The following is a 26,808-nucleotide window of genomic DNA, read 5'->3' as shown; positions in this document are numbered from 1 at the left end:
TGACGTGTCCGATTGGGGCAAGCTGTGGACCACATATCACCTCGTTAGTAAGACTCGAAAAACTCCCACAATTTTACTCTTTTGTTTATAAAGTGTTTTTTTACTAGAAAATGATTAACAGTCGAAATACAATTTTTTATTTATATAAGGAATCCTAAATTTTTGTTTATCCTTAAACCCACAAACTATCATCAAAGCCACGGACACTAAGAGGAGGAGCCGGGATCAGTGGCGGTGGGCATTGGGCGGTGGGACATGAGCGTTGAAAATGAAAAGGCACAATGGCGAATGAAGTCAGCAACAACAACCAACACTGTAATTCTTCACTGACTACTATGACTGTCCGCGTAAAGTAAGCAGTCAACTACTTCTCAATCGTGCTTCCCTCCTTTCTCCCGCTAATCTCGCCTCCTCCTACTTTCTATCTCCTTCCTTATTACTGTCCTAACACTAAATCTCATCATCACCAAATCATGTCTCCCCTCATTCTCTCTTTCTTCCTCCTCTTTCTTCCTCCTCTTTCTCTCTCCACCCCCTTCAGTAAGCAGCACTCAACTACCATCTCTCTGTTTCCGCCATTGATTACTTCTTCACTAACCAATTTGTTTATGCTCTTCTTCTTGCAGATATTTCTTATCACATTGACTGCGGCGGCTCTACCACCTTCACCGACCACTTCAAGACTACCTGGCTTTCTGACCGCTACTTCACCGGCGGTGCAACTTCTGTTGTTTCCGAACCACTTCAATTCTCTCTTCAACAGGAGAAGACTCTTCGCTTCTTTCCTCCGACTACCACCGGTCCTAAGAACTGCTACATCCTCCCTACTGCTGTTCACGGCGGCCGTTATCTCTTTCGTACTTTCACTACTTACGATAATTACGATGGTAAAAAACATACCCCCAGCTTTGAGGTCTCCGTTGAGGGAACTGTCGTCTTTAGTTACCATTCGCCTTGGACGGAATCTGTCTCCTCCTCCGATGGATTTTACTCTGATCTTATCGCCTTCGTTTCCGACGGCGAGGCAGATGTTTGTTTTTACTCAATTGCAACTGATCCTCCCATTATCGGAACCCTAGAAGTTATCGAGATTGATCCGGCGTCGTATGACGCTTCCAATTTGGGGAATGACACTGTTTTGGTTAATTATGGAAGGTTGAGCTGCGGGCATCACAAGTGGGGGCCGGGGATAAGCAACGACAACGATATCATGTGGCGGTTGTGGCAGTCGGATGTCGAATTCCGGTCTAAAAACACCACCGGGGTGAAGGTGATTTCGACCACTAGGGCAGTTGGCGGGACGAATCAGAAGCCGAATTATTTCCCTATGAAGCTATATCAGACTGCGGTTACTGTAGTGGGGAATGGAGTATTGGAGTATGAACTGAATGTAGACGCTAAGGTTGATTATTTGTTGTGGTTTCATTTTGCGGAGATCAGTTCTACAGTTACTAAGGGTGGGCAAAGGGTGTTTGATGTGCTAGTGAATGGGGTGTCAGTGAATCGTATTGATGTTTTTAAGGCGGTTGGAGGGTTTAAGGCTTACAATTGGCATTATGTTGCTAAGAATTTGAGTAGTACGTCTTTGAATCTGAAGTTGGTTCCTGTTGTTGGAGAGCCTATTCTTAGTGGGTTGGAAACTTATGCCATTGTGCCTAATGATCTTGCTACTGTTCCTGATCAAGGTATATTGGGTTATAACTGAGGTTTGTTTGGGGTGTTTCAATTTTGTTAATATTAGTAATTAGTAATTGCATTGCAAGTTTCTTAATTTTATGATCCTTGGCATTGTCTGATGTCTAGGAGATGATTAGGCTTGGCATTGCAACTGGTTAAGTTTTCCATCCAATTTGCCTCTTCGACATTTCCTAATGTAACAGGAAACTTCGTCTTTGCTATAAGAGGTTATTCTTTTGTGGTTCTAACGTAGTTCATTGATGAGTTAATCTGGTGACAAGTCATTTTCTGTCATGATTGTGCTGTAGGAGATTCACTTTCACTTTTTCTTGATTTGGTTCTATAAATTCGTTGTTCATATATGTAGTGGCTATTGCAGCTCTTTGCTTTCTGTAGGTCACTAGCTCAGTACCTTGTGTTGTATCTTGCTGATAGAAATGTGGACAAATTTATATGATCGGCAGTTGCCTAAGTTATTGTTAGGGTGCTGTGCGTTATCCTGATATGAGAATGTTGTCGCAGTTGTGGCGATGAGGGCATTGAAGGACTCGCTTCAAATTCCAGGTAGAATGGGTTGGAATGGCGATCCCTGTGCCCCTACTACTTGGGATGCATGGGAAGGAGTTATTTGTCGTACTAACAAAGATGGGAGTGCCCTCGTTATTTCTCAAATGTACTTTTTTCCTTTGCTTGTGACTTTGTATCCCTTGTTATTAAACATCATTTTCAGATATTGGCAGTAGACTATTTTTGATATCATCTATTGGTCTATGCAGTGACCTAGGGAGCCAGGGTTTGAAAGGATTTATTAGCGACCGGATCAGTCTCTTAACGAACTTGGCCATCTTGTAAGTTTCTGTTACGTTGTCTTTTGCACTTTGCATGTACAGGATGTAACTGATGCATGTCAACTTAGGTTTAAGTGACTGTAGATCTCTTTGGTGCACTGTCAAAAGTTTTCACAAGTTGAAAGTGCTAGCTTTTGAAGAGACTGAAAAACAGGCTCACTTGATTATTTAACCCAAGAAACATGGTTTATTCAGAGTGAAAAACACATCTTGTTTTGGGTTCACCTGTTGGATAAAGTACTTTCATTTGTTCGGTACATTAAGTATGGACTCAAAAGAAACACACAAAGTAGTAGCAACAAATGTAAATTTCAAGCTATTTTGCATGTTTAAGGCTAGTATATTTTTATTAATTAAGGTAGAGAAATGTAGATTAATTTTTGTATTTGTAGGTAGAATTTTTTCATATCATCAAGATTCAAGGAGTTATTGAGCTTCTGGACATGTGGGTTGATCTCCTAAACAAAAAAATCCATATTACAAATCACTATCTTGCATTTTTCGATATCATTGGACTTGCAAATGACCCAAAAATCTAAAATTGAAGTTAGGTGACTTATTTTACATGTCTGAAACGTAGTAACACTAGTTGAGTTCTATATGGCAGTTTTTCCTCCTAAATTTCTAAGAACACCATGATTTCGGAATCTCTCTCTCTAAGTTGACCTAGGACTTTCACGATAGGGTTATAAATGTACATTCGGTCAAAGTGTTTCTATGTAAATATCCAGACCGGGGGAGTATATTTTATATAATAAGGGTTGTACTTATTTCATTTCTAAATACATGCAACAATTTGACTTTCACTTTTGCCAATGCCTAACTTTAACCACCAATATCTCTAATTTTATATTAGTGAAAATCATAAAAAGTTGATATTTTGAAAATATATATTGAGACTAATCCAACAATATTTTACATAATAATATTTGTTTTCTTATATACGAGTATTAGTTAAAATTTGAAGGCAGACCTAGTATGTGGATATTGCAAAGCCAAACTGTTGCATATATTACTATATTAGAACTTTTAGAAGCAGAGGAAATTTTGCTCGTATTTGTAACCAAGACCAAAAACCATTACATATTGGAGTTTTTTTATTTTTTGTTGGTGGGATTTAATGGAAATATGGCATTCTTTAAACATGATAGGTATGCTAAAAATCACTTGAATATGTACTATAAAGTACTCTTATGTGCTCTACATTTCTACATATTACATGTATGATAAAAAAATAAGTATCATGGAGAACGTGCAAATATAAAAAATAAAATAAAATAAAATATGCTCATAATCTTTGAACTGCATGTTCATCTGAAACTAAGATGTGTGTCATGGTCTCGGGTCCATGCTATAATAATTGGTTTCTAGAGAGTTGTTAGGGAATAGACAGTTCTTCGACATTTCAACCTATACTTTTTTTCTCCGGAAAATTTGAAGCCTTGACTAAATTGATATTTGATGATGTTTTGAAATATTTATGATTAGACTACGTTCTTGAATGTTAGTCCCTTTTGGACAATCCAATATAAGTACACTTGTCAGTTATCTCTTGAATCTAACCCATGTGGGTATGAGAAAAGAAATAAATAAGGGGTTTAATCGGGATAAAAGTTTACTTGGGAGTAAACAAGTGGGTTATCTAGATGTTTATGAGGGTATAATGAGAATAAATGTCGGACAAATAAGGAAAGATGACAAAAGGGACTAATATAAAAAACAACCCAATACGGAAAGAGGACTAACATTCAAGAACGGAGGGAGTATTATTAGGTTACTTATTATTTATACCTAATAATATCAGTCAAATTCAAACCTGATCAGATTGATACAAACCAGACTGGATCATTACCATACTACGATTGCGTATGAGTAAAAATTATTAAAATTTAAATATTTGGAAAAAGTACATTGAATCAAATTTTACACAAACTCATGACAATTGTTTTCTTAGAAAGTAGCATAAAAATACAGTCAAAGTTCAGTCAGATTAAGAGATTTGGCTAAACCAGATCCAGATTCAGACCGGACCTTATTTGGTGAAGATAACATAGGCACATAGCCTGATAGCCTTACTGTTATCGTTTAGCCTGACTATGCATGTGGATGAGGATTTTCTTCTCTACTTCTCTCATAATGGTATTTTTATTATTAAAGGTCCTAGTACATTAACCTTCTTAATTTGACTTCTTGTTGTTCACTCGTTCCTATGACAGGAATTTGAGTTCTAATTCCTTGACGGGCTCTTTGCCAGAAGGCCTTGGTCAGCAATCTCTTGTAAAGCTGTAAGTATAACTATTTTTCTTTGCTATTTGCAACATGTCATTTATTTTTAAGCATTTGTTGCCTTCGATTACAAAGCATTTTGGACTTTTTTAAAAGCTCTTGAATTTGGTATTCAGTTCAACTAGTGTTTGGCTGAGCAATGTCCTGGTCCTTTGAATAGTTAAAATCCTGGATTCTTTTTGAGCTCAATGTTTGACCAATATACATGTAGCCCACAAGGTGAAAAATATTCATTAAGTTCATAAACAACACAAGCACTCTACGCCATTTACCATGCCAAATAATTTTCCAATTAGATCATCCTACAATATCTTTTAATTGTTTTTTCTAGTTGAACTAAGTGCTTTTAATTAATATACACCAAATTAGATGTATGCAGGGCAATGTTTATGAAACTTATGACAGTATGTCTTTTTATGGCTTTCATAATGCTTTAATTTTTACTATTCCAAAATAGTCCATAGTGAATAAAAGGTCACATAAAAACTCAGTTCTTTTGGACTTTATTTGTAAATTAGTATGGAGAGATAAACTGGTGGTTGGCTAAGATGGTAATGAATGTTATTCTCCACACTCGAGGTAGGTGTTCGAACCTTATTTTGTTGACTTTCTGTTGCCCATGACATGACATAACACTTGGTGAATGGATGACGTGGCATAAAGGGGAGGGTACTACACTACTACGTGACATATATATGTTTTTAGGAACTCTTTGTCAACAGTGTTAAATTTTCAAGACCAATTAACTTTATTGTATTTGTATCTTTAGTTTTATTGTGTAGTTGTTTTTTTTTGTATCTTCAATTTACATGAAATCTTCTTCGGGTTTTGGCCAATGAAGAACCATGCAATTTCTATAGCCTAAACCTGTAAATAATTAAGACTAGTAGAGAGGCTCTAACTAAAAGACGTTTATCATAAGTCACTGTAGTGAAAGAGGACTGCAGTCTATATGTAGGAAATATTTTAAGTTACAAATGATGCTCATGAAAGGAACATTTTGTGGAGTATAAGAATTTTCTATTCTTTGGTGGAAAGCTACTTAACTAAAGTACCTTGATTTCTCGGACTTGAAATTAACTTCAACTGAATCAAAGATGGTTTCATTTGCTGGTTTATTATGTTGTTTTGTTAAGTATAGCTGATATATTAAAAACCAAACCAAATTTACAACCTAGTTCAAAAATGTGCTTCCATTTCTCCTAGGAATGGCCACAAAAAACTATACAGACAACAATGCCTGTACAACCAAACGAAACTTTATTTACAGCTAGATTAGGTCCGGTGCGTGCACGGATATTCGAAAATTATTATTTGACCACCCTTTTTGTAAAATATTTAACTGAAATATTTATCCTTTAAAGCTAATGCGTAATTAATAAATCTTGAACATACTCATTTAATCACCTAATATGAAACTTTCTCCCTAATACGTATTATATATTTTATATTTTTTTATCTGTTGAATATGCTAATTTGACCAAAATATTTGATATGCTTAATATGTTACCAAAATATTGAATGAATATATTTCCTATATTTGATATGTCGATTGTCTAAAATATTACCAAAATCGTCTAATACTATAATATTCTATAACCTTATATTTTTTCCACACATAGCAGTTTATACAAAAGGAGAGAAAATAAAATATTCCCTCCGTCTCTTTTTGTTCTTTACGTTTGATGTTGTTCACGCGATTTAACGTTTATTTAATATGCATTGAGATTCCTCTACGTTTTTAGTTAAACAAGAAAAATTACGTTTATTTATAATGTTTTCACTTTTATCAAAAATATGACATTGGGAAAATGAGAAATATTTAATGTCCAATGGATTTAATTGGTTAAAATAATATTTGGGCACAAATTTTGATAGAATATTAATGTATTATATGATAATATAAAAGGAAATGTAAAGAACAAAATGAGACACCCGAAATGGAATACGTAAAGAACAAAAGGAGACGGAGGGAGTAGTAAATAAAGTAGATATGTTTTTTAGGAAATGTTTTTTGGCGGGAAAACTTTGCATTAGGAAATGACATGTGTCATTCCTGGTTTCTGTTTTAGTATAATGTAATAGATATAATGACTCAAACCATTCTCTATCCCTAACACTGATTTTCTGGCTCATCAAACTATGTATTATGTTCTTTACATAAATTTTATTATTCTTTACAAGTATGTCTAATTTATCTAACTTATGATTTCCTAAGGAATCATTCCTAGCATGTCAAATATGATAAGTTGCTACTTGATCCCAGTAAGCCCGACACCTCTTCTTAACTGATTCCCTCTCTCGTCCCTTCTAGCCCATCTGATTATTCCTTCAAAATTATTGAACTGATTCTGAATGCCCATCCACGTTAGAACAAGGTTGTGGGTTTCAAAAGTACAATTTATAACTAAAATAAGTTCTAATAAGTTCAGGTAAGATAAGTTTAGAAAAAATAAGTGAAAATCAGGTGAATAGAACGCACTCTAAGGGTTGTTTGCCAAGCTCCTGGAAAAATTTTTGCACCCAAGAAAACAGAAATTTGGCAGGCTTGTTTTATTTTTTGTTTTAAAAACTTGGCAGCACATTTGGCAAACAACCTTTCATTAAAATATCAACTATCTTTAAATTTTCTCATTAGTTCACAACTCAACGCTAACAATCTAGCATAATAGCATTTGCGTAAGTATCTCCTTATCACCTTTTTTTTGTTTTATTTGTCTTTCTTTTTATTTCACTTTTTGTTGTTGATATTTCTTTTGTTCTTGATTGCGCATTTTGGTAAATATTCACGACATCAAGACTTGTGTGCACTCACAAGACTCGATTGGAGATCAGAATATTTGCCCAAAACAGAAGAGTGTTTGAGAGAGAATATTGAGAGACAATTTCGGGTTAATTGTGTGTTTATGGAAAACGGAAGAGGAATTATTTATAAGAAGCCTGTAACAGTCATGAACGGCTAGTCATAAACGGCTAGTAGTGGAAATAGTGGGTGGTTACACGATTAATGGGTGGAGTAATTCGGCAGTTACAATATTTGATGGGTTGATTAATTCTCCTAACCGTTAGAATTAATAAGAACCACTTCTGACCAAAAAGAATAATCCAGACCACAAAACCCATCCCACGCCCGCGAACCGCATTCGCCAAGGCCCGAGCCCGACCCGACCGACGCGTGTGTGTTGTGTGTCCACCCATGCTACTCTCATGCTTTCTTAAACAATTGTTTCCCTCAGGTCCCCAAATATAAACAATAAATGAAGTTGGTGTTTTTCCCATGTGGGACTTTTCACATTCCCACTTTTTTCTACTCATTTTCTTTTGCACTTTCACTAGGACTTCCAACAATCCCCCACAGGTCCGAAGATGAGAAGAAAAAAGAAAGAAATGAAGGAATTGAATTTCTGGGCAAAACAAACAATTGAATAAGTGTCAATGTCTTGCGTCTTGAATTAACACTTAGTGACATTCAAGCTAGGATCTCTTTCCTACCAAGTGACTTTTGTTTTGAACTTAATAGGAGGTTAGAAACCCGATACTCAAAGCACACAATTGAACATGTACGATATTTTGATCTCCGCCAATAAAGAGTGACGCATTATACTGGCCATACGTCCATAACCTGGATGCTCATAGGTGCTCTAGAGAATAGCCCATGCAATTCTCATGAAGCGGCCTCACTTCCACACCTAAGTAGGTGAGTCCCATCAAGTGTGAGCTACATCACACCACCAAAAGTATGGATATGGGTTCATTAAGAGCCGTATGCTCAACCTCTTTCCAATTGTAGCAAGCACATAACAAACATCTAGGGATGGACAAAAAATAAATTTTTGTGCTTCCGAATTGTATCATAATGTTGTCCTTTGAACTCTTTGAGAGTAGGAGTTTATTACTTTACAATTCATCCAATGGACCTCAAGCCCATCCCTTACGATTTTCAAAACTAGTTTCATTATAGGTCTTTCGTTTACGGATCAACTTTCATTCATATCAGACTTTTCATAGTCTAGTGATATCACTCTATTTGACAACAATTATTTGATTGCCTTAGAGCATCTCCAATGGTTGTAGCTAGGGACTTGCTTGCAATTTTTAGAAATTCCAAGCTACTAGCTTGACAATTGGAGTTGGAATAATAAATTAGCTTGCCAAGCAAATTAGCTTAAATAAGCTAATTTGCTTGAAAAAACTTGTCCAATGAAATAATTCTAAATTAAATTAAATTTAAATATTGATTGACAAATATGACTACATTAAATATCAAGATAGTAGCTAACCACTAGGGTACTAACTAGATAGAAAGAAAAATAGCTTGAAATATTATGTGGCATGATAAGCTAATTTAGAAATTAGCTTACCATTAGAGATGCTCTTATGCCTCAAACGTTGTGTCTCTCTTTCCAATGTAGGCACGGTTGATTGCAACAACAATTACAACTGAAGGAGCTAGCTTCCCCCACAATGGATATCTGCAAGCACATTTCCCAACCATTTTGCCTCACAACCTGCCAATTCAATAGCAATAAATTCATATTCTATATTAGTCATAGCAGTCAGTATAAGATTGCTTGCAATATTTCCAAGATACAGCTCCACCCCCTAGGGTGAAAACATAACCACTACTCGGGTGAGCTTTATAATTGTCAGATACCAAATAGGCACCACATAATCCCTCCAACACTCCTGGAAATTTGGAGTAGTGCAAACTCCAATCCATAGTACTCATATGGTACAGAAGCAATCACCTATAGTATCCCAATAATCATTACTTGGGCTATGAGTGTACCTGTTCAACCCACTCACAAAATAAATAATATCAAGCGTAGTGTAGTTCATGCAAACCATAAAACTACCAACAATCTTAGCATATTCAAATTGACAAACTAGATCACCCTTATTAATTATCTTTAAGTCGATGTTTGTATCAAAAGGAGTCCTAACTTGATCGACATGAAATGAGTGAAGCGTTTAAAGAAGATTTTCAACATGGTGAGATGACTAAGAAAAAATTACATTTGAGATCCTTATGAATTTTTCTCCCAAAATCATATCTGCCTCATCCACGTCTTTCATTTAAAAGTTCAAAGCAAAGAAATTTTTGTCTCATTTACTCGATCCAAGTGAGTAACTAAAATAGCATATCATCCACATAAAGATAAATAATCACATAACCAAGAGAATCATGTTTAGACTAAACACAAGAGTCACCTCTATCGACATGAAACCCATTACCAATCATAGTCTTGTCAAACCTATCATGTCATTGTTTAGGATCTTGCTCAAGTCCAAATAATGACTTAACTAATTAACAAACCATGGTCTCTTGACATATAAGATTCGATACTATGAACCCAACTTCATAGTGCATAGTGCAACGTACTTCTGCTTTGTATTTTCTCAAAACGTTACACTACCACATAATGAAAATTAAACTCACTAGTGGTTTATGATTGTACCAGCAACCATTGTTTACTGCAAAACAACATAAAGTCAAGATTAAATTATCACCATATTATACTTACAAGTACATTATCATATTATTTTGAGAGTACTTTCTCAAAGGCTATCAACAATATAGTATGTTAGAACCACAATAAGGCTATATACTAAGCATTTGACGATTACTAAACATTTCACATAATGTGAGAATCAGATTAAATGTACCTGTACAAACTCATTAGCCTTACCGGGCCACCAAGTATCATATTAATTAATCTCATCGACGTTGTACCTTCATCTTGGCTTAAGAGATTAGAACCTTAGTCTCACCCAGGAAAAAAAAATAAAACGTGTGTGAACCAACAACGTATGATTACCACATGCAAGGCATATTAGAACACTCAAAGCTAATCGTGTTAAACTACACACGTGCAATAAATTCCAAACATTATAAGCAAAGAAAGAGGATAGTCTTAAGAAACATCTCATGACACTACTTTGTTGCATGCAGTGACCCTTTAAATAATTTATATGACAAGCCTACTCACCAAATGTACCATGTAACATTTAGAGGAGTCTTCCTACACAACATACTTAGTTATTTACCAAAGTAAGCCAACCTAACTTATTAATTAGCCAGTCTCACTCACCCCCCACATTGCATAACAACTCATCAAAATTAAATATTATGCATAAAAAGGGACACATGTTAGACATATTTGTAAAATAATAATTTGACAAATATATAATGAAGTGAGTAGAGACTTACCTACTAACGTGCATGATGGATATACTACCATCACTGCGTCTGTTCGCCAAGCAGTATATGAGCAACCTTATTAGTATTGCTAGCTAGCATCACACGAGAAATAGTCGTATCAACTGTGAGTCTGACACACCTACACAATCTTACTAGTGACCAATTTCGAACCATGATTTTTTTTCCTCGTTAGTGTTCTAACTTTAACTTCATCCCACAATTCCCATTAAAGTATTAAATAAAATACCTAACATGAGATTACGGGGTGGGTACATAAAATAACATATGTAAATAAGATAAAGTTTGACAATTAATAAAATTGAGAACTCTCCTTTTATCGTCCGATTTGTTGGATTTCGGTTGTACCTACAGACTTCACCCTCGACCAATGTTTTTGACTCATGCTTGTCAAGCTCCTAATTAACTCATATCGTTGCACAATCGCAATCAACAGCCGTATAGATGGTTTTGCTAATGAAGACCCGCAACAAACATAGTCATGCAATACAACAATTAAGCATTAACCGCGACTCGCTACCAAACATAGTTACGCAAACATGGAGCTACAAAGCCCACACCTGTACCTTGGAGTCTACTGGCCGCATTGAACAATCAATTAACAAAAATAATATCCAAAAAGTAACGCAGGTAGTGATTTATTTCAATCTTAACTAACTTCCAGAACAAAAATCCTCTATGTATTAATAACATATGGAATGAGTATGAAAGCTTAGGACAATTATGGAAAAGTAAAAACAAATTCACCTCCAACAACAAAGTTCAGCCTGTCATTAAGCTCAAATAATGCACCCTGTCATTAAGCTCATTTAGGGAAAAGGATTAAAACTCTTAGTGCATCCATAGATGGAACTACGTTTCCTTCTAAATGTATGAATCACACGGCAGTAAGAAAACATCAAAGAAAGACGAAGTACTTTGTACTATAAATAATCTTTCTCAAATAAGGTGGTACTTGGTAATTCGTAGAGGACAACCACTCTAATTAAATCCATTATTGCAATTTTGATCGCAAGACATAAAATCAAAAATTGTAAATCAAGTCTAACTGCTGTAACGTATTTCACAAAGTACACGTGACTGCAACACACAAAAAATACACTAAACAACAACGAGATTCCTACTATAGCCAATTCAAACAGACTGATACGGAGTATCTCCTTATTTTGCGATTGGCGAGAGAAGCTGACAAACCAATAGAGATACAATATTATCCCTCACTATAAGTAAAATTATTAAACCACAACCTCGTAAGATCAACAACTAAAACAATAATCAAAGCCATGCATTGATCAAAAAATTGTCCAATAGATTATTGACGAGTACCGCATAATCTGAACATAGTACTTATACTTCACCAATTTCATGAAATAGAAATAGTCGGTAGAGACTAAATAATAAAGGTGGAAATTGGTTTCCTTAATTCCAGCGGCACAATAAAAAATAATTCCAATAACTAACGTGGCGGAATATAATCATTTGTAGAGTTATATTATTTTTATCATGCTTGACTGAATCTTGAAAAGCTTTTTCTTGTTCCAGAATATTATTAGCACTTGATCCTGCCAAAACAGCCTTCAACCCGTAATTTTGACGCTAATTTGATAGACGATATCTTCCTTGCACATGAACTCAATGAGGGTATCAGATCCACATTTTGAAGTTTATGATTAAACGTTACAATTTCATTGCACTGAATCGTCGGTCAATTCTCACACCCTCCATCCAATAAATTAATTAGTCAACCTAGATAACAAACCCCAAAAATCAAGATAGCAACGTGATAGCAACATCATAAAAAAAAAATATACCGCAACACCAATTAAATTGTCTTTTAGATTGTTGCGATTTAATACCATAAAAGAATAATGTTGCAACAATAATGTAATTGGAGTATAATTAGAATGAACTTATCTCAATATCGTGATGAACGAGGTGACCGATTTAGAACGATTGTCGCGCCGTGGCCGAACCACTACTCGAAAAGACAATTCCGCGCTACCCCGTACTGCAACGCTTGCGGTTGTCCTCCAGGGTTAACACGACATCAAGACTTGTATGCACTCACAAGACTCGATTGGAGAACAGAAGAGTGTTTGAGAGAGAGAATTGAGAGACAGTTCGGGTTAATTGTGTGTTTATGGAAAACGGAAGAGGAATTATTTATAAGAAGCCTGTAACAGTCATAAACGGCTAGTAGTTGAAGTAGTGGGTGGTTACACGATTAGTGGGTGGAGTAATTCGGCAGTTACAATATTTAATGGGTTGATTAATTCTCCCAACCGTTAGAATTAATAAGAACCACTTCTGACCAAAAAGAATAACCCGGACCACAAAACCCATCCCACGCCCGCGAACCGCATTCGCCAAGGCCCGAGCCCGACCCGACCGGCGCGTGTGTGTTGTGTGTCCACCCATGCTACTCTCATGCTTTCTTAAACAAATATTTCCCTCAAATCCCCAAATATAAACAATAAATGAAGTTTGTGTTTTTCCCATGTGGGACTTTTCACATGTCTACTTTTTTCCACTCATTTTTTTTGCACTTTCAGTAGGACTTCCAACACAAATTCCTCCACAATATATAAAACTAAAGACAATAATCACATTATCACCCCAACTAAAAAAACATCATCAAACCAAACTGTGAATTAATTAAAAGCATATACTCCCTCCGTCCCAGAATACTCGCACCGCTTTGACCAACACATAGGTTAGGACAATTTAATTGACTTTTTATTTAATTAGGTGGTAGTTTATAGTGGGTATTTTTTTTAATATAGTTAGTGTGAAATGTGTCAACTTTTTTTGAGGGTGGTTGGGGCTGGGGTGATTTTTTTAATGTTATTTTAGATATTAGGAATACAAGTGGACCTTAGGTAATTGAGAAACAGTATAAAATTAGAAAAGTATGTCATTTATAAAAACGAGACAAGTATTCCGAGACGACTTTATAAAAAAGCGGGGCGAGTATTCCGTGACGGAGGGAGTACCAAGCATGGCGCAAGAACAACAAAAAGCAGGTGAGCAAGACATGTGTCTGTATGTTCAGAAATCATATACGTACTTGTGTTATACTTCCTCCGTTTCTTATTAGATGGCACGATTTGATTTTGACACTATTCACAAGCTCATTTGACTTTCTTTTGTGATTTATACTTAAGAAAAACACAAATTCTTATTTACAAGGGGTGTATGATAAATATTGTACACCGAAGTTAAAGTTAACGTAAAATGCTTAAAAGTTACCCTTATATATGTAAAAGTTGTATATATTTTAGTAATAAAATTTTTCATTTTAATAAAAATAAAATCTTCAAAATCACTAATAATGCATAAAATTAATCATTTAACCCTTTAAAATATTTATCTATCAACTTCTTTTTTAATAATATAAAAGTTAGAGAAAATTGGGTTAAAGTTAGAGAAAAGTGGGTAGAAGTTATGTTGGTGTACAATAAATTTATTGTACACCTTGTGTATACAAGACCTTTTGTAAGAAAAAATATAATCATGTAGGGTCTTATTAGATTCGTCTCAATGAATATTTTTTAAATATCAATTTTTTATAATTTTTTCTTATCCATAATTGAATATATTAATGTCTGAAATCGTGCATTGACAAACGTGCTTAAAGAATTGTGTCATACACAATATATTCCTTAAATTTCAAAAGTCATAAAAAGAAAAAAGACAATTCCCTTAAAGTCAAACAAGTGAACAACGCATGGGATGTTAAACTTCTCGTCTAAAACCAAATGGATTACAATTTGGCATCAAAATACTACTTTGATTCCCTTGTTCTGAATATATTTCACTCTCATACACTCTGCCGAAACCAAACTCTCTTTAAACAAAATGCATCAACACTTCTTTTATGTCTTCTTCGATCCATCTAACTTAGCTAGACAATCATATGTTCAAAACGGTAAAACACCTATTATCCTCATAAACCAAAACAACATCAATAGCATAATACAAATACGACCGAATAAGGTAAGTGTATCACTTAATAAAATACGGAGAGAGTATATAGCTACTTGTTTGGCTGGCTTGAAATGGGAGTAATAGGGGAATTAGAACTTCCTTGGGAAGTTGAAATTTCTATGAAGATGGGAAGTAGCCTATCAACCCTCCCCTTGGTGAGTCATGCTTCCCATGTCAATTCCCATCAATTTTAAATTCTTAAGTACCTATTTCCTTTGAAAGTAACAAGGGAATTAACTTTCTATGAAATAGAACTTCCCATGGGTACCAAAACTTATGCAAGTATCCATCGAGCCCCCCCCAAAACTTATGCAAGTATCCATCGAGCCCCCCCCAAAACTTATGCAAGTCATTGCTAAATCTTTGAATATTGAGAATGAGAGTATGCTTTGATGTTCTTCATGCGTGTCTTTTTGGTTTTGAGAAACAGGAAAGAACCTATGAAACGTGAAACTCCCAGCAACACAGTGCATGTTTCATTGAAGCTGCACAATTGCATATTTTATGTAAACAGCATCGTCTAGTGTCAAAGAAACTGCTATCCAATGACCTGCGGTGGCTTGGTTCTTTCAGAAGTGTGTAATGAAGCTTTGTGTTGGTTTGCTTTTGTGTGACCTTGAATATCATTATTTTTCCTTAGGGTAGGTTTTCACGGGGTTACAGTTTTGGACTAGACCTAAGCCCATTCTCTTGAAACTAGTTGGAAAGCATCCCCACCATTGGATAGGGCTTTTCCCTTAAAAAGAAGGATTTCCCAACGATAATTTCAACACCCTTCCTATCTTCTTGTGTTTTACCTGTCTTAATAAAAGCTTACCTTTTTATAAATAAAGCTTCTGATTCTGGCTAGGTAGTCATATTCAAAAGAACAGTTTGACTGCGGAGAGGGGGGGGGGGGGGTCATTTTTTATCAGTATAAATTATTTCTTACAGAATCCAGTGAACCAAGCAGAACATTCGGTGCCAGGAAATTAAAAAGAGAATGTTATACGGCTTATACGTATTTGTGTAGCGCATTTAACATGCGTTATGTGCTCTGTTTTGAATTTTGATTTCTTAACTAGATATCTTAGGATCATAATGTGGGTGCGTTTGTTGAAGATGAATGATACAAAGTAAGAGTATTTGTGCTCTAGTTCTTCTTTGGTTTCTTGATGGGATTGAGTGGTGCATTTTAGCTTGTCTTTCAAAACGTCTCCCTTTCTGGTGTATTTCCTGTAAGAAATGGGAGTAATAGGGGAATTAGAACTTCCTTGGGAAGTTGAAATTTCTATGAAGATGGGAAGTAGCTTATCAACCCTCCCCTTGGTGAGTCATGCTTCCCATGTCAATTCCCATCAATTTTAAATTCCCATGTACCTATTTCCTTTGAAAGTAACAAGGGAATTAACTTTCTATGAAATAGAACTTCCCATGGGTACCAAAACTTATGCAAGTATCCATCGAGCCAAAACTTATGCAAGTATCCATCGAGCCCCCCCCAAAACTTATGCAAGTCATTGCTAAATCTTTGAATATTGAGAATGAGAGTATGCTTTGATGTTCTTCATGCGTGTCTTTTTGGTTTTGAGAAACAGGAAAGAACCTATGAAACGTGAAACTCCCAGCAACACCGTGCATGTTTCATTGAAGCTGCACAATTGCATATTTTATGTAAACAGCATCGTCTAGTGTCAAAGAAACTGCTATCCAATGACCTGCGGTGGCTTGGTTCTTTCAGAAGTGTGTAATGAAGCTTTGTGTTGGTTTGCTTTTGTGTGACCTTGAATATCATTATTTTTCCTTAGGGTAGGTTTTCACGGGGTTACAGTTTTGGACTAGACCTAAGCCCATTCTCTTGAAACTAGTTGGAAAGCATCCCCACCATTGGATAGGGCTTTTCCCTTAAAAAGAAGGATTTCCCAACGATAATTTCAACACCCTTCCTATCTTCTTGTGTTTTACCTGTCTTAATAAAAGCTTACCTTTTTATAAATAAAGCTTCTGATTCTGGCTAGGTAGTCATATTCAAATGAACAGTTTGACTGCGGAGAGGGGGGGGGGGGGGGGCATTTTTTATCAGTATAAATTATTTCTTACAGAATCCAGTGAACCAAGCAGAACATTCGGTGCCAGGAAATTAAAAAGAGAATGTTATACGGCTTATACGTATTTGTGTAGCGCATTTAACATGCGTTATGTGCTCTGTTTTGAATTTTGATTTCTTAACTAGATATCTTAGGATCATAATGTGGGTGCGTTTGTTGAAGATGAATGATACAAAGTAAGAGTATTTGTGCTCTAGTTCTTCTTTGGTTTCTTGATGGGATTGAGTGGTGCATTTTAGCTTGTCTTTCAAAACGTCTCCCTTTCTGGTGTATTTCCTGTAAGAAATGGGAGTAATAGGGGAATTAGAACTTCCTTGGGAAGTTGAAATTTCTATGAAGATGGGAAGTAGCTTATCAACCCTCCCCTTGGTGAGTCATGCTTCCCATGTCAATTCCCATCAATTTTAAATTCCCATGTACCTATTTCCTTTGAAAGTAACAAGGGAATTAACTTTCTATGAAATAGAACTTCCCATGGGTACCAAAACTTATGCAAGTATCCATCGAGCCAAAACTTATTCAAGTATCCATCGAGCTCCCCCAAAACTTATGCAAGTCATTGCTAAATCTACTGCTCCCCCCGAATATTGAGAATGAGAGTATGCTTTGATGTTCTTCATGCGTATCTTTTTGGTTTTGAGAAACAGGAAAGAACCTATGAAACGTGAAACTCCCAGCAACACAGTGCATGTTTCATTGAAGCTGCACAATTGCATATTTTATGTAAACAGCATCGTCTAATGTCAAAGAAACTGCTATCCAATGACCTGCGGTGGCTTGGTTCTTTCAGAAGTGTGTAATGAAGCTTTGTGTTGGTTTGCTTTTGTGTGACCTTGAATATCATTATTTTTCCTTAGGGTAGGTTTTCACGGGGTTACAGTTTTGGACTAGACCTAAGCCCATTCTCTCGAAACTAGTTGGAAAGCATCCCCACCATTGGATAGGGCTTTTCCCTTAAAAAGAAGGATTTCCCAACGATAATTTCAACACCCTTCCTATCTTCTTGTGTTTTACCTGTCTTAATAAAAGCTTACCTTTTTATAAATAAAGCTTCTGATTCTTGCTAGGTAGTCATATTCAAAAGAACAGTTTGACTGCGGAGGGGGGGGGGGGTCATTTTTTATCAGTATAAATTATTTCTTACAGAATCCAGTGAACCAAGCAGAACATTCGGTGCCAGGAAATTAAAAAGAGAATGTTATACGGCTTATACGTATTTGTGTAGCGCATTTAACATGCGTTATGTGCTCTGTTTTGAATTTTGATTTCTTAACTAGATATCTTAGGATCATAATGTGGGTGCGTTTGTTGAAGATGAATGATACAAAGTAAGAGTATTTGTGCTCTAGTTCTTCTTTGGTTTCTTGATGGGATTGAGTGGTGCATTTTAGCTTGTCTTTCTCATCGGCTTTCCAAAACGTCTCCCTTTCTGGTGTATTTCCTGTATGCCCCCCCCCCCCCCACTTTCTGGTTTAAATGAACGTTCTTTTTTCTATTTAAAAAACTGTCTTGCATCACTGTACTAGAACAAATGAATTGTTGGATCATAATTTATGGTTTTGTTTCATAACGAATGTGGCATCGATGGTGCACTTTTATTTCAAGATAAATCTGTGGTGATAAGATACATAATTGCAGCTCTTTTAATATATTTCTGGTTTGTTCATTTTTCTTGCGCAGGGATTTGTCAAATAATGAGCTTACAGGAGCTATTCCTGATAGTCTTGCTTCATTGAGAAATCTGCGTCTTGTGTAAGTACCAAGTACACTTATGTCCTATTAAGTATTGACGTCTTCAGCTTCTTATTTGGCGATGTCCTTTATAATGTTACTAGAAATTGTCCTACACTGTATTGGCTCATTTGTTTTCATTTTCCTACATATCGTGTCATTATATCTTGTGTTTTTAGTTTTGTTTGGAGGTCTCAAATTTGTTGTCCGGATGGCTTCAGACCAGGTTAATTATGTTCAGCCGTTTATGTCATGTTCGGGTAATGAGTCATTCGGTTCAGTTTTAGATCTGAATGTTCACCATATCAATTTTTGAGTTATTTGGTTTCATGTAGATAGGGTTTGAATTGAGTAACTTGGACAAGTATAATGTTATAGAGCGGATTATCAGAAAATAGAAATTAAGGAAAAGTGAGAAATTGGGTAAATGATAATTGATTGTTATTCGATGGATTAAATCATCAAATTGGGGCTACAAGAACACTCCGAAAATAACAAATAACAAAGTAAAATAAAGTCTCAACAATTTTCTCCATGCCTCTTCTCTAACTGATCTCATCTATATATAACTCCCTAGCTGCCTTCCTCCTCAAGCTAATTATAAATAACTTATTTTCATTACCTAAGTGCCCCTTCCCCTATATCTGATGCATTACATATAATCAGGGTATGGGTCAATGATACCCTATCTTTTCATGGATAAGCATTTGAAATTGATTGTTTAAAATTATGTAGTTTTAGTTTACTGTGATATGAAGGCAGTAACCCTTTTCGTCATCAGTGATTTATCACAGATTCTTAGTGCTTGATGCATTGCTATTCTTCTATTCAATGTTTCCTTAAAGACCACTCTGATAGAAAATTAGAATTACACTAGATGACCAAAAGGAAAACGTCACTTTGTTGGAGCACAGCCATGTATTTTTCTATCCTATTTATCGATGGGTCAATTGTCTACAACATCTCATAATGAGATGGAGAGTTCATAGCATGCTGCAGGTATATGAATATATCACATTTTTAACTCCAAAACTTCCTCTTCCTAATGAAGGAAACCATTAGAATCTTAAGTCAAAGACTCTGTACTCTCACGTATCTAAGAGATACACCAAAGACACATATATAACGTCTGTAGCAGTGTTTTAATACCAAGGCGGTTTATTATGGACCACACAGTCTATGTGATATTGTGATTACCTTAATATCTCATATTCATCATGCGTGGAACTTGGGCAATCAGTTAACTGGCATATTGGTCTTCAAAAGAAAATTTTGCTTATCATTCAAATTGTTAATGATAATTGAACAATGACAACGGATATTATGTTATCTAATACAAATTTACAATACAATCTCTCAATCAAACAACACACTTGATGATTAATTGAAGGCAATTGAATATCTATAAAAAGTTTGAATATCAATTAGACAGTAAATGTGACATAAATTTAATGTCTTATCATCATTCTAAAATTACGTATAACATGTCCAAGCAATCATCCAAGGGATTTGTCTCTAGAGCATATGACTGGCAAAATGTTCAGCAAGTAACATGAAGCTGTGAGATCTGTGTTGAGTTTGATACAAATTCTAGTGGCTTTAAGTAAAACACTTTCTAAGTTGGGTTTCAGTTTTTGGCACAGTTCTCTAGTTCAGGCGTGATAATACCAAGTCATATATAGTCTACAACTCTACACGCTGAGACATTCTATGATTAAGACCCTAAATTGCCGCTGGACTAAATAGGGACTTTTAAAGCTGCTAAAGTGGAGGTATATTGACTTTGTTGATGAAACCTTCCGACGCTTTGCTTAAGAATTTTTAAGTTTATGTCCAAGAAGCATTGCTTTGGCTGAGAAAGATTTTGGAGACACTTTTTGAAGCCTAGTTATGTGTGGGCTAGACTAGTGAAACTTTACTAGGGAGTGGATAGGAAACTTTACAGGGGCCCGTGGTAGTTATTGGAAATTCGTTTCTCAAGTATCTTGACTACTGTTTATTTTTTACATGTGCCAGGCTCTTGAATGATAATAAACTGGAAGGACGAGTGCCGGAACAGATTTACTCGGTTGGTGTACATGGTGGAGCTATCGAGTATGTTTGGTTATGTTTTCATGCTATGATTATTGTTTCTACTTCCATTTTCCATAAAAGCTGCAAAAAGATATAACTGACCCGAGAGTCCGAGACTCGATGCAATTTACTAGTTCAAGTTTAAGAAACCAATATTAAATTATTTTGGTCTTTGGGAGCTTTAAATTTGATAAGATGATGTCCTTCATAACTTGTGTGCTTGGCCGACTTCCCACTTTACGTGTAGTCTCCTTGTTCTGAACAATATTGCAGGTTGTTGATTTGGCTTGTCCTGCCTACTATCTTGGCATGCATATTTTAGTTGCTCTCTGCAAAATACCCCGTAAAGAGTAGCACTTCCATTGCTGTGAGATGGACCAGTTTGTTAGTTAGAGAGAATTCATGGTTTATATTTATGCATTATTGAGGTGGTCAGTTGTCTTTCTCTATCTCTTTCTTACCTGTGCTGGAATAGCATTATGGTGCATGGGTATGCAGGGCCGTCTCCAGGAATTTGGAGGCCCTGTTCTTTTTTATTTTTTATTTTTTATTTTAATGTGGAGGCCTTTTTCTTAATAAAATGATTAATAATACCAAAAAAGAAAGAAAAAAAGAACATATTGGGAGTCAATCCCGCAACCTATGAATTAAGAGAAGGTTGTACCATTGATCCACAAACAAATTGAGTATCTTCTATTTGCACGATTTACTATATAACCAATAATTGGGCTATGGCCCTGTTCTTTTGGACTTTTTTGCAATTCCATTCAGTTCAGCTCAGCTCAGCTCCATTAAGTTCAGTTCAGTTCAACTCCATTAAGTTCAGTTCAGTTCAGTTCAACTTCATTCAGTTCAGTTCAAAAGAACGGATTCATCTTTCTTTGTAACTATTTTTATTCTTGATATTGCAATTAAAATTGACATTTACACTTATATATATATAATAATAATTATTATTATTGTTATTATTACTTAAATATTACTATTATTATATTAATATTATATGTAATTATTGTTATTAATAAATAATTATGATTATTGTAGTTATTTTTTATTATTATGAGTATTGTTATAAATATTAACATTATTAATTATTTCAGATGTTTACTATTCATTCAGTTCCATTCCATTCAGTTCAGTTAAGTTCAGTTCAGCTCCATTCAGTTCAGCTCAGCTCAGCTCAGCTCCATTAAGTTCAGTTCAGTTCAGTTTAGCCAAATAAAGTTCAGAAGAACAGGGCCTATGTGAGTCACCTCTAATTTATTTTGGGCCCCCAAAAATTTTGGGGCCCTGTGCTAGAGGTCCTACCTTATAGACGGCCCTGGGTATGCTTAACTATAAGTAGTACTTGGTAGTACTTAAAGTTTCAGAATTTGTTGCTAGCGTTTCCCCATATGCTAAGTAGAACTTTCCAATGAAACATGCTGCATAAACATCTGAAATTCAAAATTTTATTGCTCCCTACTTCTACGCTAAGTCGCTAACATTGAACTTCTATTTTAGTCTCTCTGCAAACAAGGGTCTGTGTGGTACACCTTCTTTGCCAGATTGTCCTCTTTTTTGGAGCAATGGTCGATTGTCCCGCGGTGGTAAAATCGCAATAGGACTTTCTTGCATGGTTATTGTCATGCTGCTTCTGCTGGTGACATACATCTGTATAAGAAGAAAGAGGAATGATTATGACTTTGGTCTACCACATGAGTTAATATGTAAGTTGATTTTTATCTTGTATTTCTTCTCATTTTCATATCTTGTGTTTCTCATTGTTTTATTTCTGTTTGCTGAAGAGCTTATGTAAACAATGCATTGATTGTTAGCTTCTATCTGGTTATCGAGGTGGTTTCCTACACATTGTAGTTTCCGTATTCTGCTAAAAGAATATATCTTATGCATCACTTACTTACAGGCTGCCAATAGCCTTTTCCTCATCCTCCCAGCTATCATAACAATATCTAGTTGACGTGTTCCTATTCTGGTGCTTCATATACGTCATGAAAAAATAATGTTATCCTTTGATGAATTTTAAATTAAAACTTGTCTGAGAGCCTCTATGTTTTAGCATCTCAAATGAACTCTTGCATATGAATTAGTGAATTACCCACTGCCCATAAGACTGTCCTTGTTCTTATCACGGTTTCGGACTTTACTGTATATTGTGTTGATTAAATTTTGTGTAAGACTGTCTTATACTCGTAACTATTAACAAGAAAACCATAACTATTAACACAAAAATCATACTTTATAGATGCTTCATTTTAACTTTCTATGTTATTTATATACTAACGTTGACCATCAATATCTTTAATTCCATATTAATAAAAATTTGATATTTTAAAAATATATATTGAGATTAATCCAATAACAATTGAAAAACACAAAATTTGTCTCTACTTGTTAGTAATAAATATGGTCAAAGTGAGTTAATGAATTTTGTAAAAAGTCAAAATGATGCATGTATTGTGAAAGGAATGAAGTTTTCTACTAACACGAAACCTGTAACTATTAACATAAAATCATAACTATTAACTCAAAACTATAACTATTAAATCGAGAATGTTATATTAACACATTTTTTCTACATTATACCACTGTGTTTTATTGATTTCTACGTTGTTCCCAAGCGCTTTAAATTTTACGCACTTTATCCTTTTTGTTGCAAAAGTCAATCAACTATATCCCTGCAGGCTGCCGTCTATCTAATGTTAACAAGTTCCGTTGCTTTTTTAAAAAAAGTCAAGAATTTTCTACATTAACATTGAATTAAAAACAAAGATAAGGTTGATTAGAATATAGAAAAATCTTGGGTTGTTCGAAATAAATAGTAATAGAAAAATCTTGGTTTGTTTAAAATAAAAAGTAATGTCGGGTTAACAACAAGGATAAGGTTGATTATATTTTACAAGTATAGGGGCACTGAGTGGATGATTTCGAATGCATGGTGCAACATAGAAATCAAAGAAACACAAAGGTATAATGTAGAAAACCCCCCTTTTTTTAATTAGAAAAGATAACTAAGTATAACTATTTGTATAAAAAAACTAAGCATTATTATTTGACAATAAAGTGCAACTTTCTTATTATAAAGTATAACCGTAGTCTTATACTTGGATTATAAAGTGTAACCGTAGTCTTATACTCAAAATGCGGTCTTAATTAGAAGTTTGTACATTTTGTTAGCAGCCTGTAGATTGAACATCAATACAAAAGCAACAATTGGTTATATATGTGGCCTGGTTGACACCTTCATCTCAAAATTTCCTGAAATGTGTGCATACTTGCTACATTCTTAGGAACGGTTTAGTTAGATCCTGTGATAGTACCCTCGTACTTGCGATCTTAATCTTGGTACACAATTTTTGCTTACATTACACTAACGGTACTCCAATACCATCGACTTGATGCATACAGTGAACTAACTTCCATAGAAACTTTATTAAGAAATTTTTCCCTAATTTAATACCCTCATCTTTAATATTAAGAAAAGGGGGTAAAAAATCTAACTTCGTGGGTTCTGGCGCTTTGGTGACAAACTGACAATGGTGTTAGAAACATGTGCAGAGTCTCCAGACTAAAAGTTGTCATTGACAATCTAATTCCCCGCTATTCAGTACAATCAAACACTGAGAGAAGTGAAGTGGGATTAGTTGCTTTAAGAAAGATTAGGGAGATGATGATTTCAGGTAAGAAATGATGGAAGATTGAAGCTTTGAGGAGATACTAGTAATGGAAGATTTGATAAAGAGGAGAATGTAGGTTCAGATTATATGGAGGATGTGTTTATGATGTGAATGAGGACAGAGAGAGATGAATGAGGTGTTGATTTGGTGGTTACAGACTTAACTTTCCCTTTGCGAGGACAAAGCCTTGAAGCGACCAACTTAAAGAAGCGCATACTTGATTTGGACGAAAACCTGAAAAACTTGATGACCAATTTATCGACCCAAATCAACTGTCATCTCATCATGACATAATCGGCCATACGGCCATACCTTTTCCATCCCGTAGTAATATAGACCCAAACTCCAATATAACAAAGCCAAACTATCAACACAAATGACCTGATCTGAACAAAATGATCCGTTGGTTGGTCTAATCTTGCTGGCCCTGTTAGAAGTTGTGAGTGACCATAGGAATGTGTTAGCTGATATTGATACAGTGACTTTCACCAGCTTGTGACCCTTGCATTTTAGGTTTGGAATAACCTGTTTCCTTTTCAATTGGAACAAAGGAAGCTCCTCTCCTCTCACTGGTCTTAAGATTTTTATGTATCTAGAATGAATAAGCACACCCCCCCCCCCCACCCCACCCCACCCCACCCACACGCGCACATTCAAGTTTTGGTGAAGTTGCAGTTCACTATTTTCACGTTCAAGGAGCTCCTTCCTGAGTAGATATACATCTTTAGTGCAAGTGACTAAGAGTCTTAACACCCCAAGAATGAATGAGAAGAGCCTTGATGAACTACTGGAAATTCAGAACAATAGATATATGCTAGACTATGTTGCAATGTGGACAATGATTTAGTGATCGTAACAACACAAGTCTGGTACTAGTATTTAGGTACTATGAATAAAATGCAGTCTATAATCATATTTTTGCAGCCAATAACAGTAATGAAGGTGGATGAGATGATAATACCCAATCTGCTGGAGCTTTTAAAAATTCTTACAGTGCCTCTTTTGAAAATAACCATAGCAAAAAGGATAGCATAATTCTCCTATTTATCAAGATGGAATTATTAGTACAATTTAATGACAGGTTATATTCCAAGGCTAAGCAATTCTCTTAACTAATGAGGTTTTGTTAATATCTTTTGGCTGTTCGCTAACACCTTCCAATCTTGTGCATCTGTTACAGCAATGGCTGCAAAGAGAAACCGCTATCATCGACAAAAGTCTTTGATGGTCCTTGAAATGGAAAGCCAGCATGCTAAAGGTTTAATACCAATAATGAAACCTCAATAACACGAGACACCTTTGGGCAAGAACAAAGTTTTGCAACACTATTTCCAGCTAACCAGTAGTTGATAGGAGAAGGTCCTATGAAATTGTTGAGATGTTATTGAAGAGAGCTCAATATAATCAAGATTTTGACAGGTTCGGCATCTTCCAACAATTTGTAGCGAAATGTGGTCACAGCACAACCTATTCCATGAGAAATACAGTGCATCGTATTTATTCTATGGAGGTGGCAAAAAAAGTGAAATGCCTTTGAAAACTGTAAGTACTTTACTCAGATTTGAGGGCATTTTGTTGTATGTATGATATCGACATCCACTGCTGAAATGGTTAAAATTTTCGTACTCAACTTGCAGCTGCTGGTCCCAAATCAACTTGTCATCATTATTGATCCAATTCCTAGGGTTGCAGTTTTTTTTTTGTTTTTTTGTATATTCTTCATGTTACTAATTTACTATCAGATAAAAACTTGTATTCGTTTGGTCAACTATGATCCTGGGTTGCTTTATTAAGCCTGAGAGGAATTTATGAAGCACGGAGTAGTGTTTTGCGATCAAAATAGCCTCTGGAAACCTGTATCAAAGCAATTGAATTCCTTTTAAACAGCTCTCGTCGGTGAAAGCTTACTGTGAATATATTGTGTTATCACATCATTTTAATACTTCATTCATACAGCATAAGAGCTCTCTTAACTTTAGTTGCACTCGGTTGTTGTATGGACAAAGACTGGAACCCTTCCGACCAGGTTATATGCCTGAGAACTGGTATTCGGATTCTTTTGAGAAATGGTGGAGATCAAAATGTCTATTATATAGACTGGTGTATGTAAGATGTTATTATAGTATAAGATGTACTACGTACGGTCGCAATTATTTATGTAGCATCATGGATAATGTTGAGATCCCACCATCTCCTCTGTCGAATGAATTTACCCTTCTCTT

General features: G+C 35.4%; 1 protein-coding gene across 2 annotated transcripts; it reads left to right on the top strand.

Moving 5' to 3' along the window:
* The first annotated feature begins 216 nt into the window (after positions 1-216).
* On the top strand, positions 217-26,547 carry LOC110785370 (receptor-like protein 4). 2 transcript variants are annotated; one of them, XR_002532602.2, is made up of 10 exons: positions 359-540; positions 627-1,685; positions 2,200-2,350; positions 2,454-2,525; positions 4,742-4,810; positions 18,786-18,857; positions 20,853-20,930; positions 22,413-22,618; positions 25,767-26,128; positions 26,224-26,547. XR_002532602.2 is itself a non-coding variant. In XM_021989803.2 (9 exons), the coding sequence occupies exons 1-9, from the start codon at positions 474-476 to the stop codon at positions 25,871-25,873; spliced, it is 1,881 nt and encodes a 626-aa protein (XP_021845495.1). In that variant the 5' UTR covers positions 217-473; the 3' UTR covers positions 25,874-26,547. The 2 variants fall into 2 exon arrangements, 1 of the variants encoding a protein (XP_021845495.1); XM_021989803.2 differs by having other exon boundaries at positions 217-540; positions 25,767-26,547.
* Positions 26,548-26,808: the final 261 nt, after the last annotated feature.

This window comes from Spinacia oleracea, chromosome 3 (genome assembly GCF_020520425.1).
Source record: "Spinacia oleracea cultivar Varoflay chromosome 3, BTI_SOV_V1, whole genome shotgun sequence".
Taxonomy (NCBI): domain Eukaryota; kingdom Viridiplantae; phylum Streptophyta; class Magnoliopsida; order Caryophyllales; family Amaranthaceae; genus Spinacia; species Spinacia oleracea.
The sequence above is the reverse complement of the archived record's forward strand: the minus strand, read 5'-3'. Positions and strand labels throughout refer to the sequence as shown.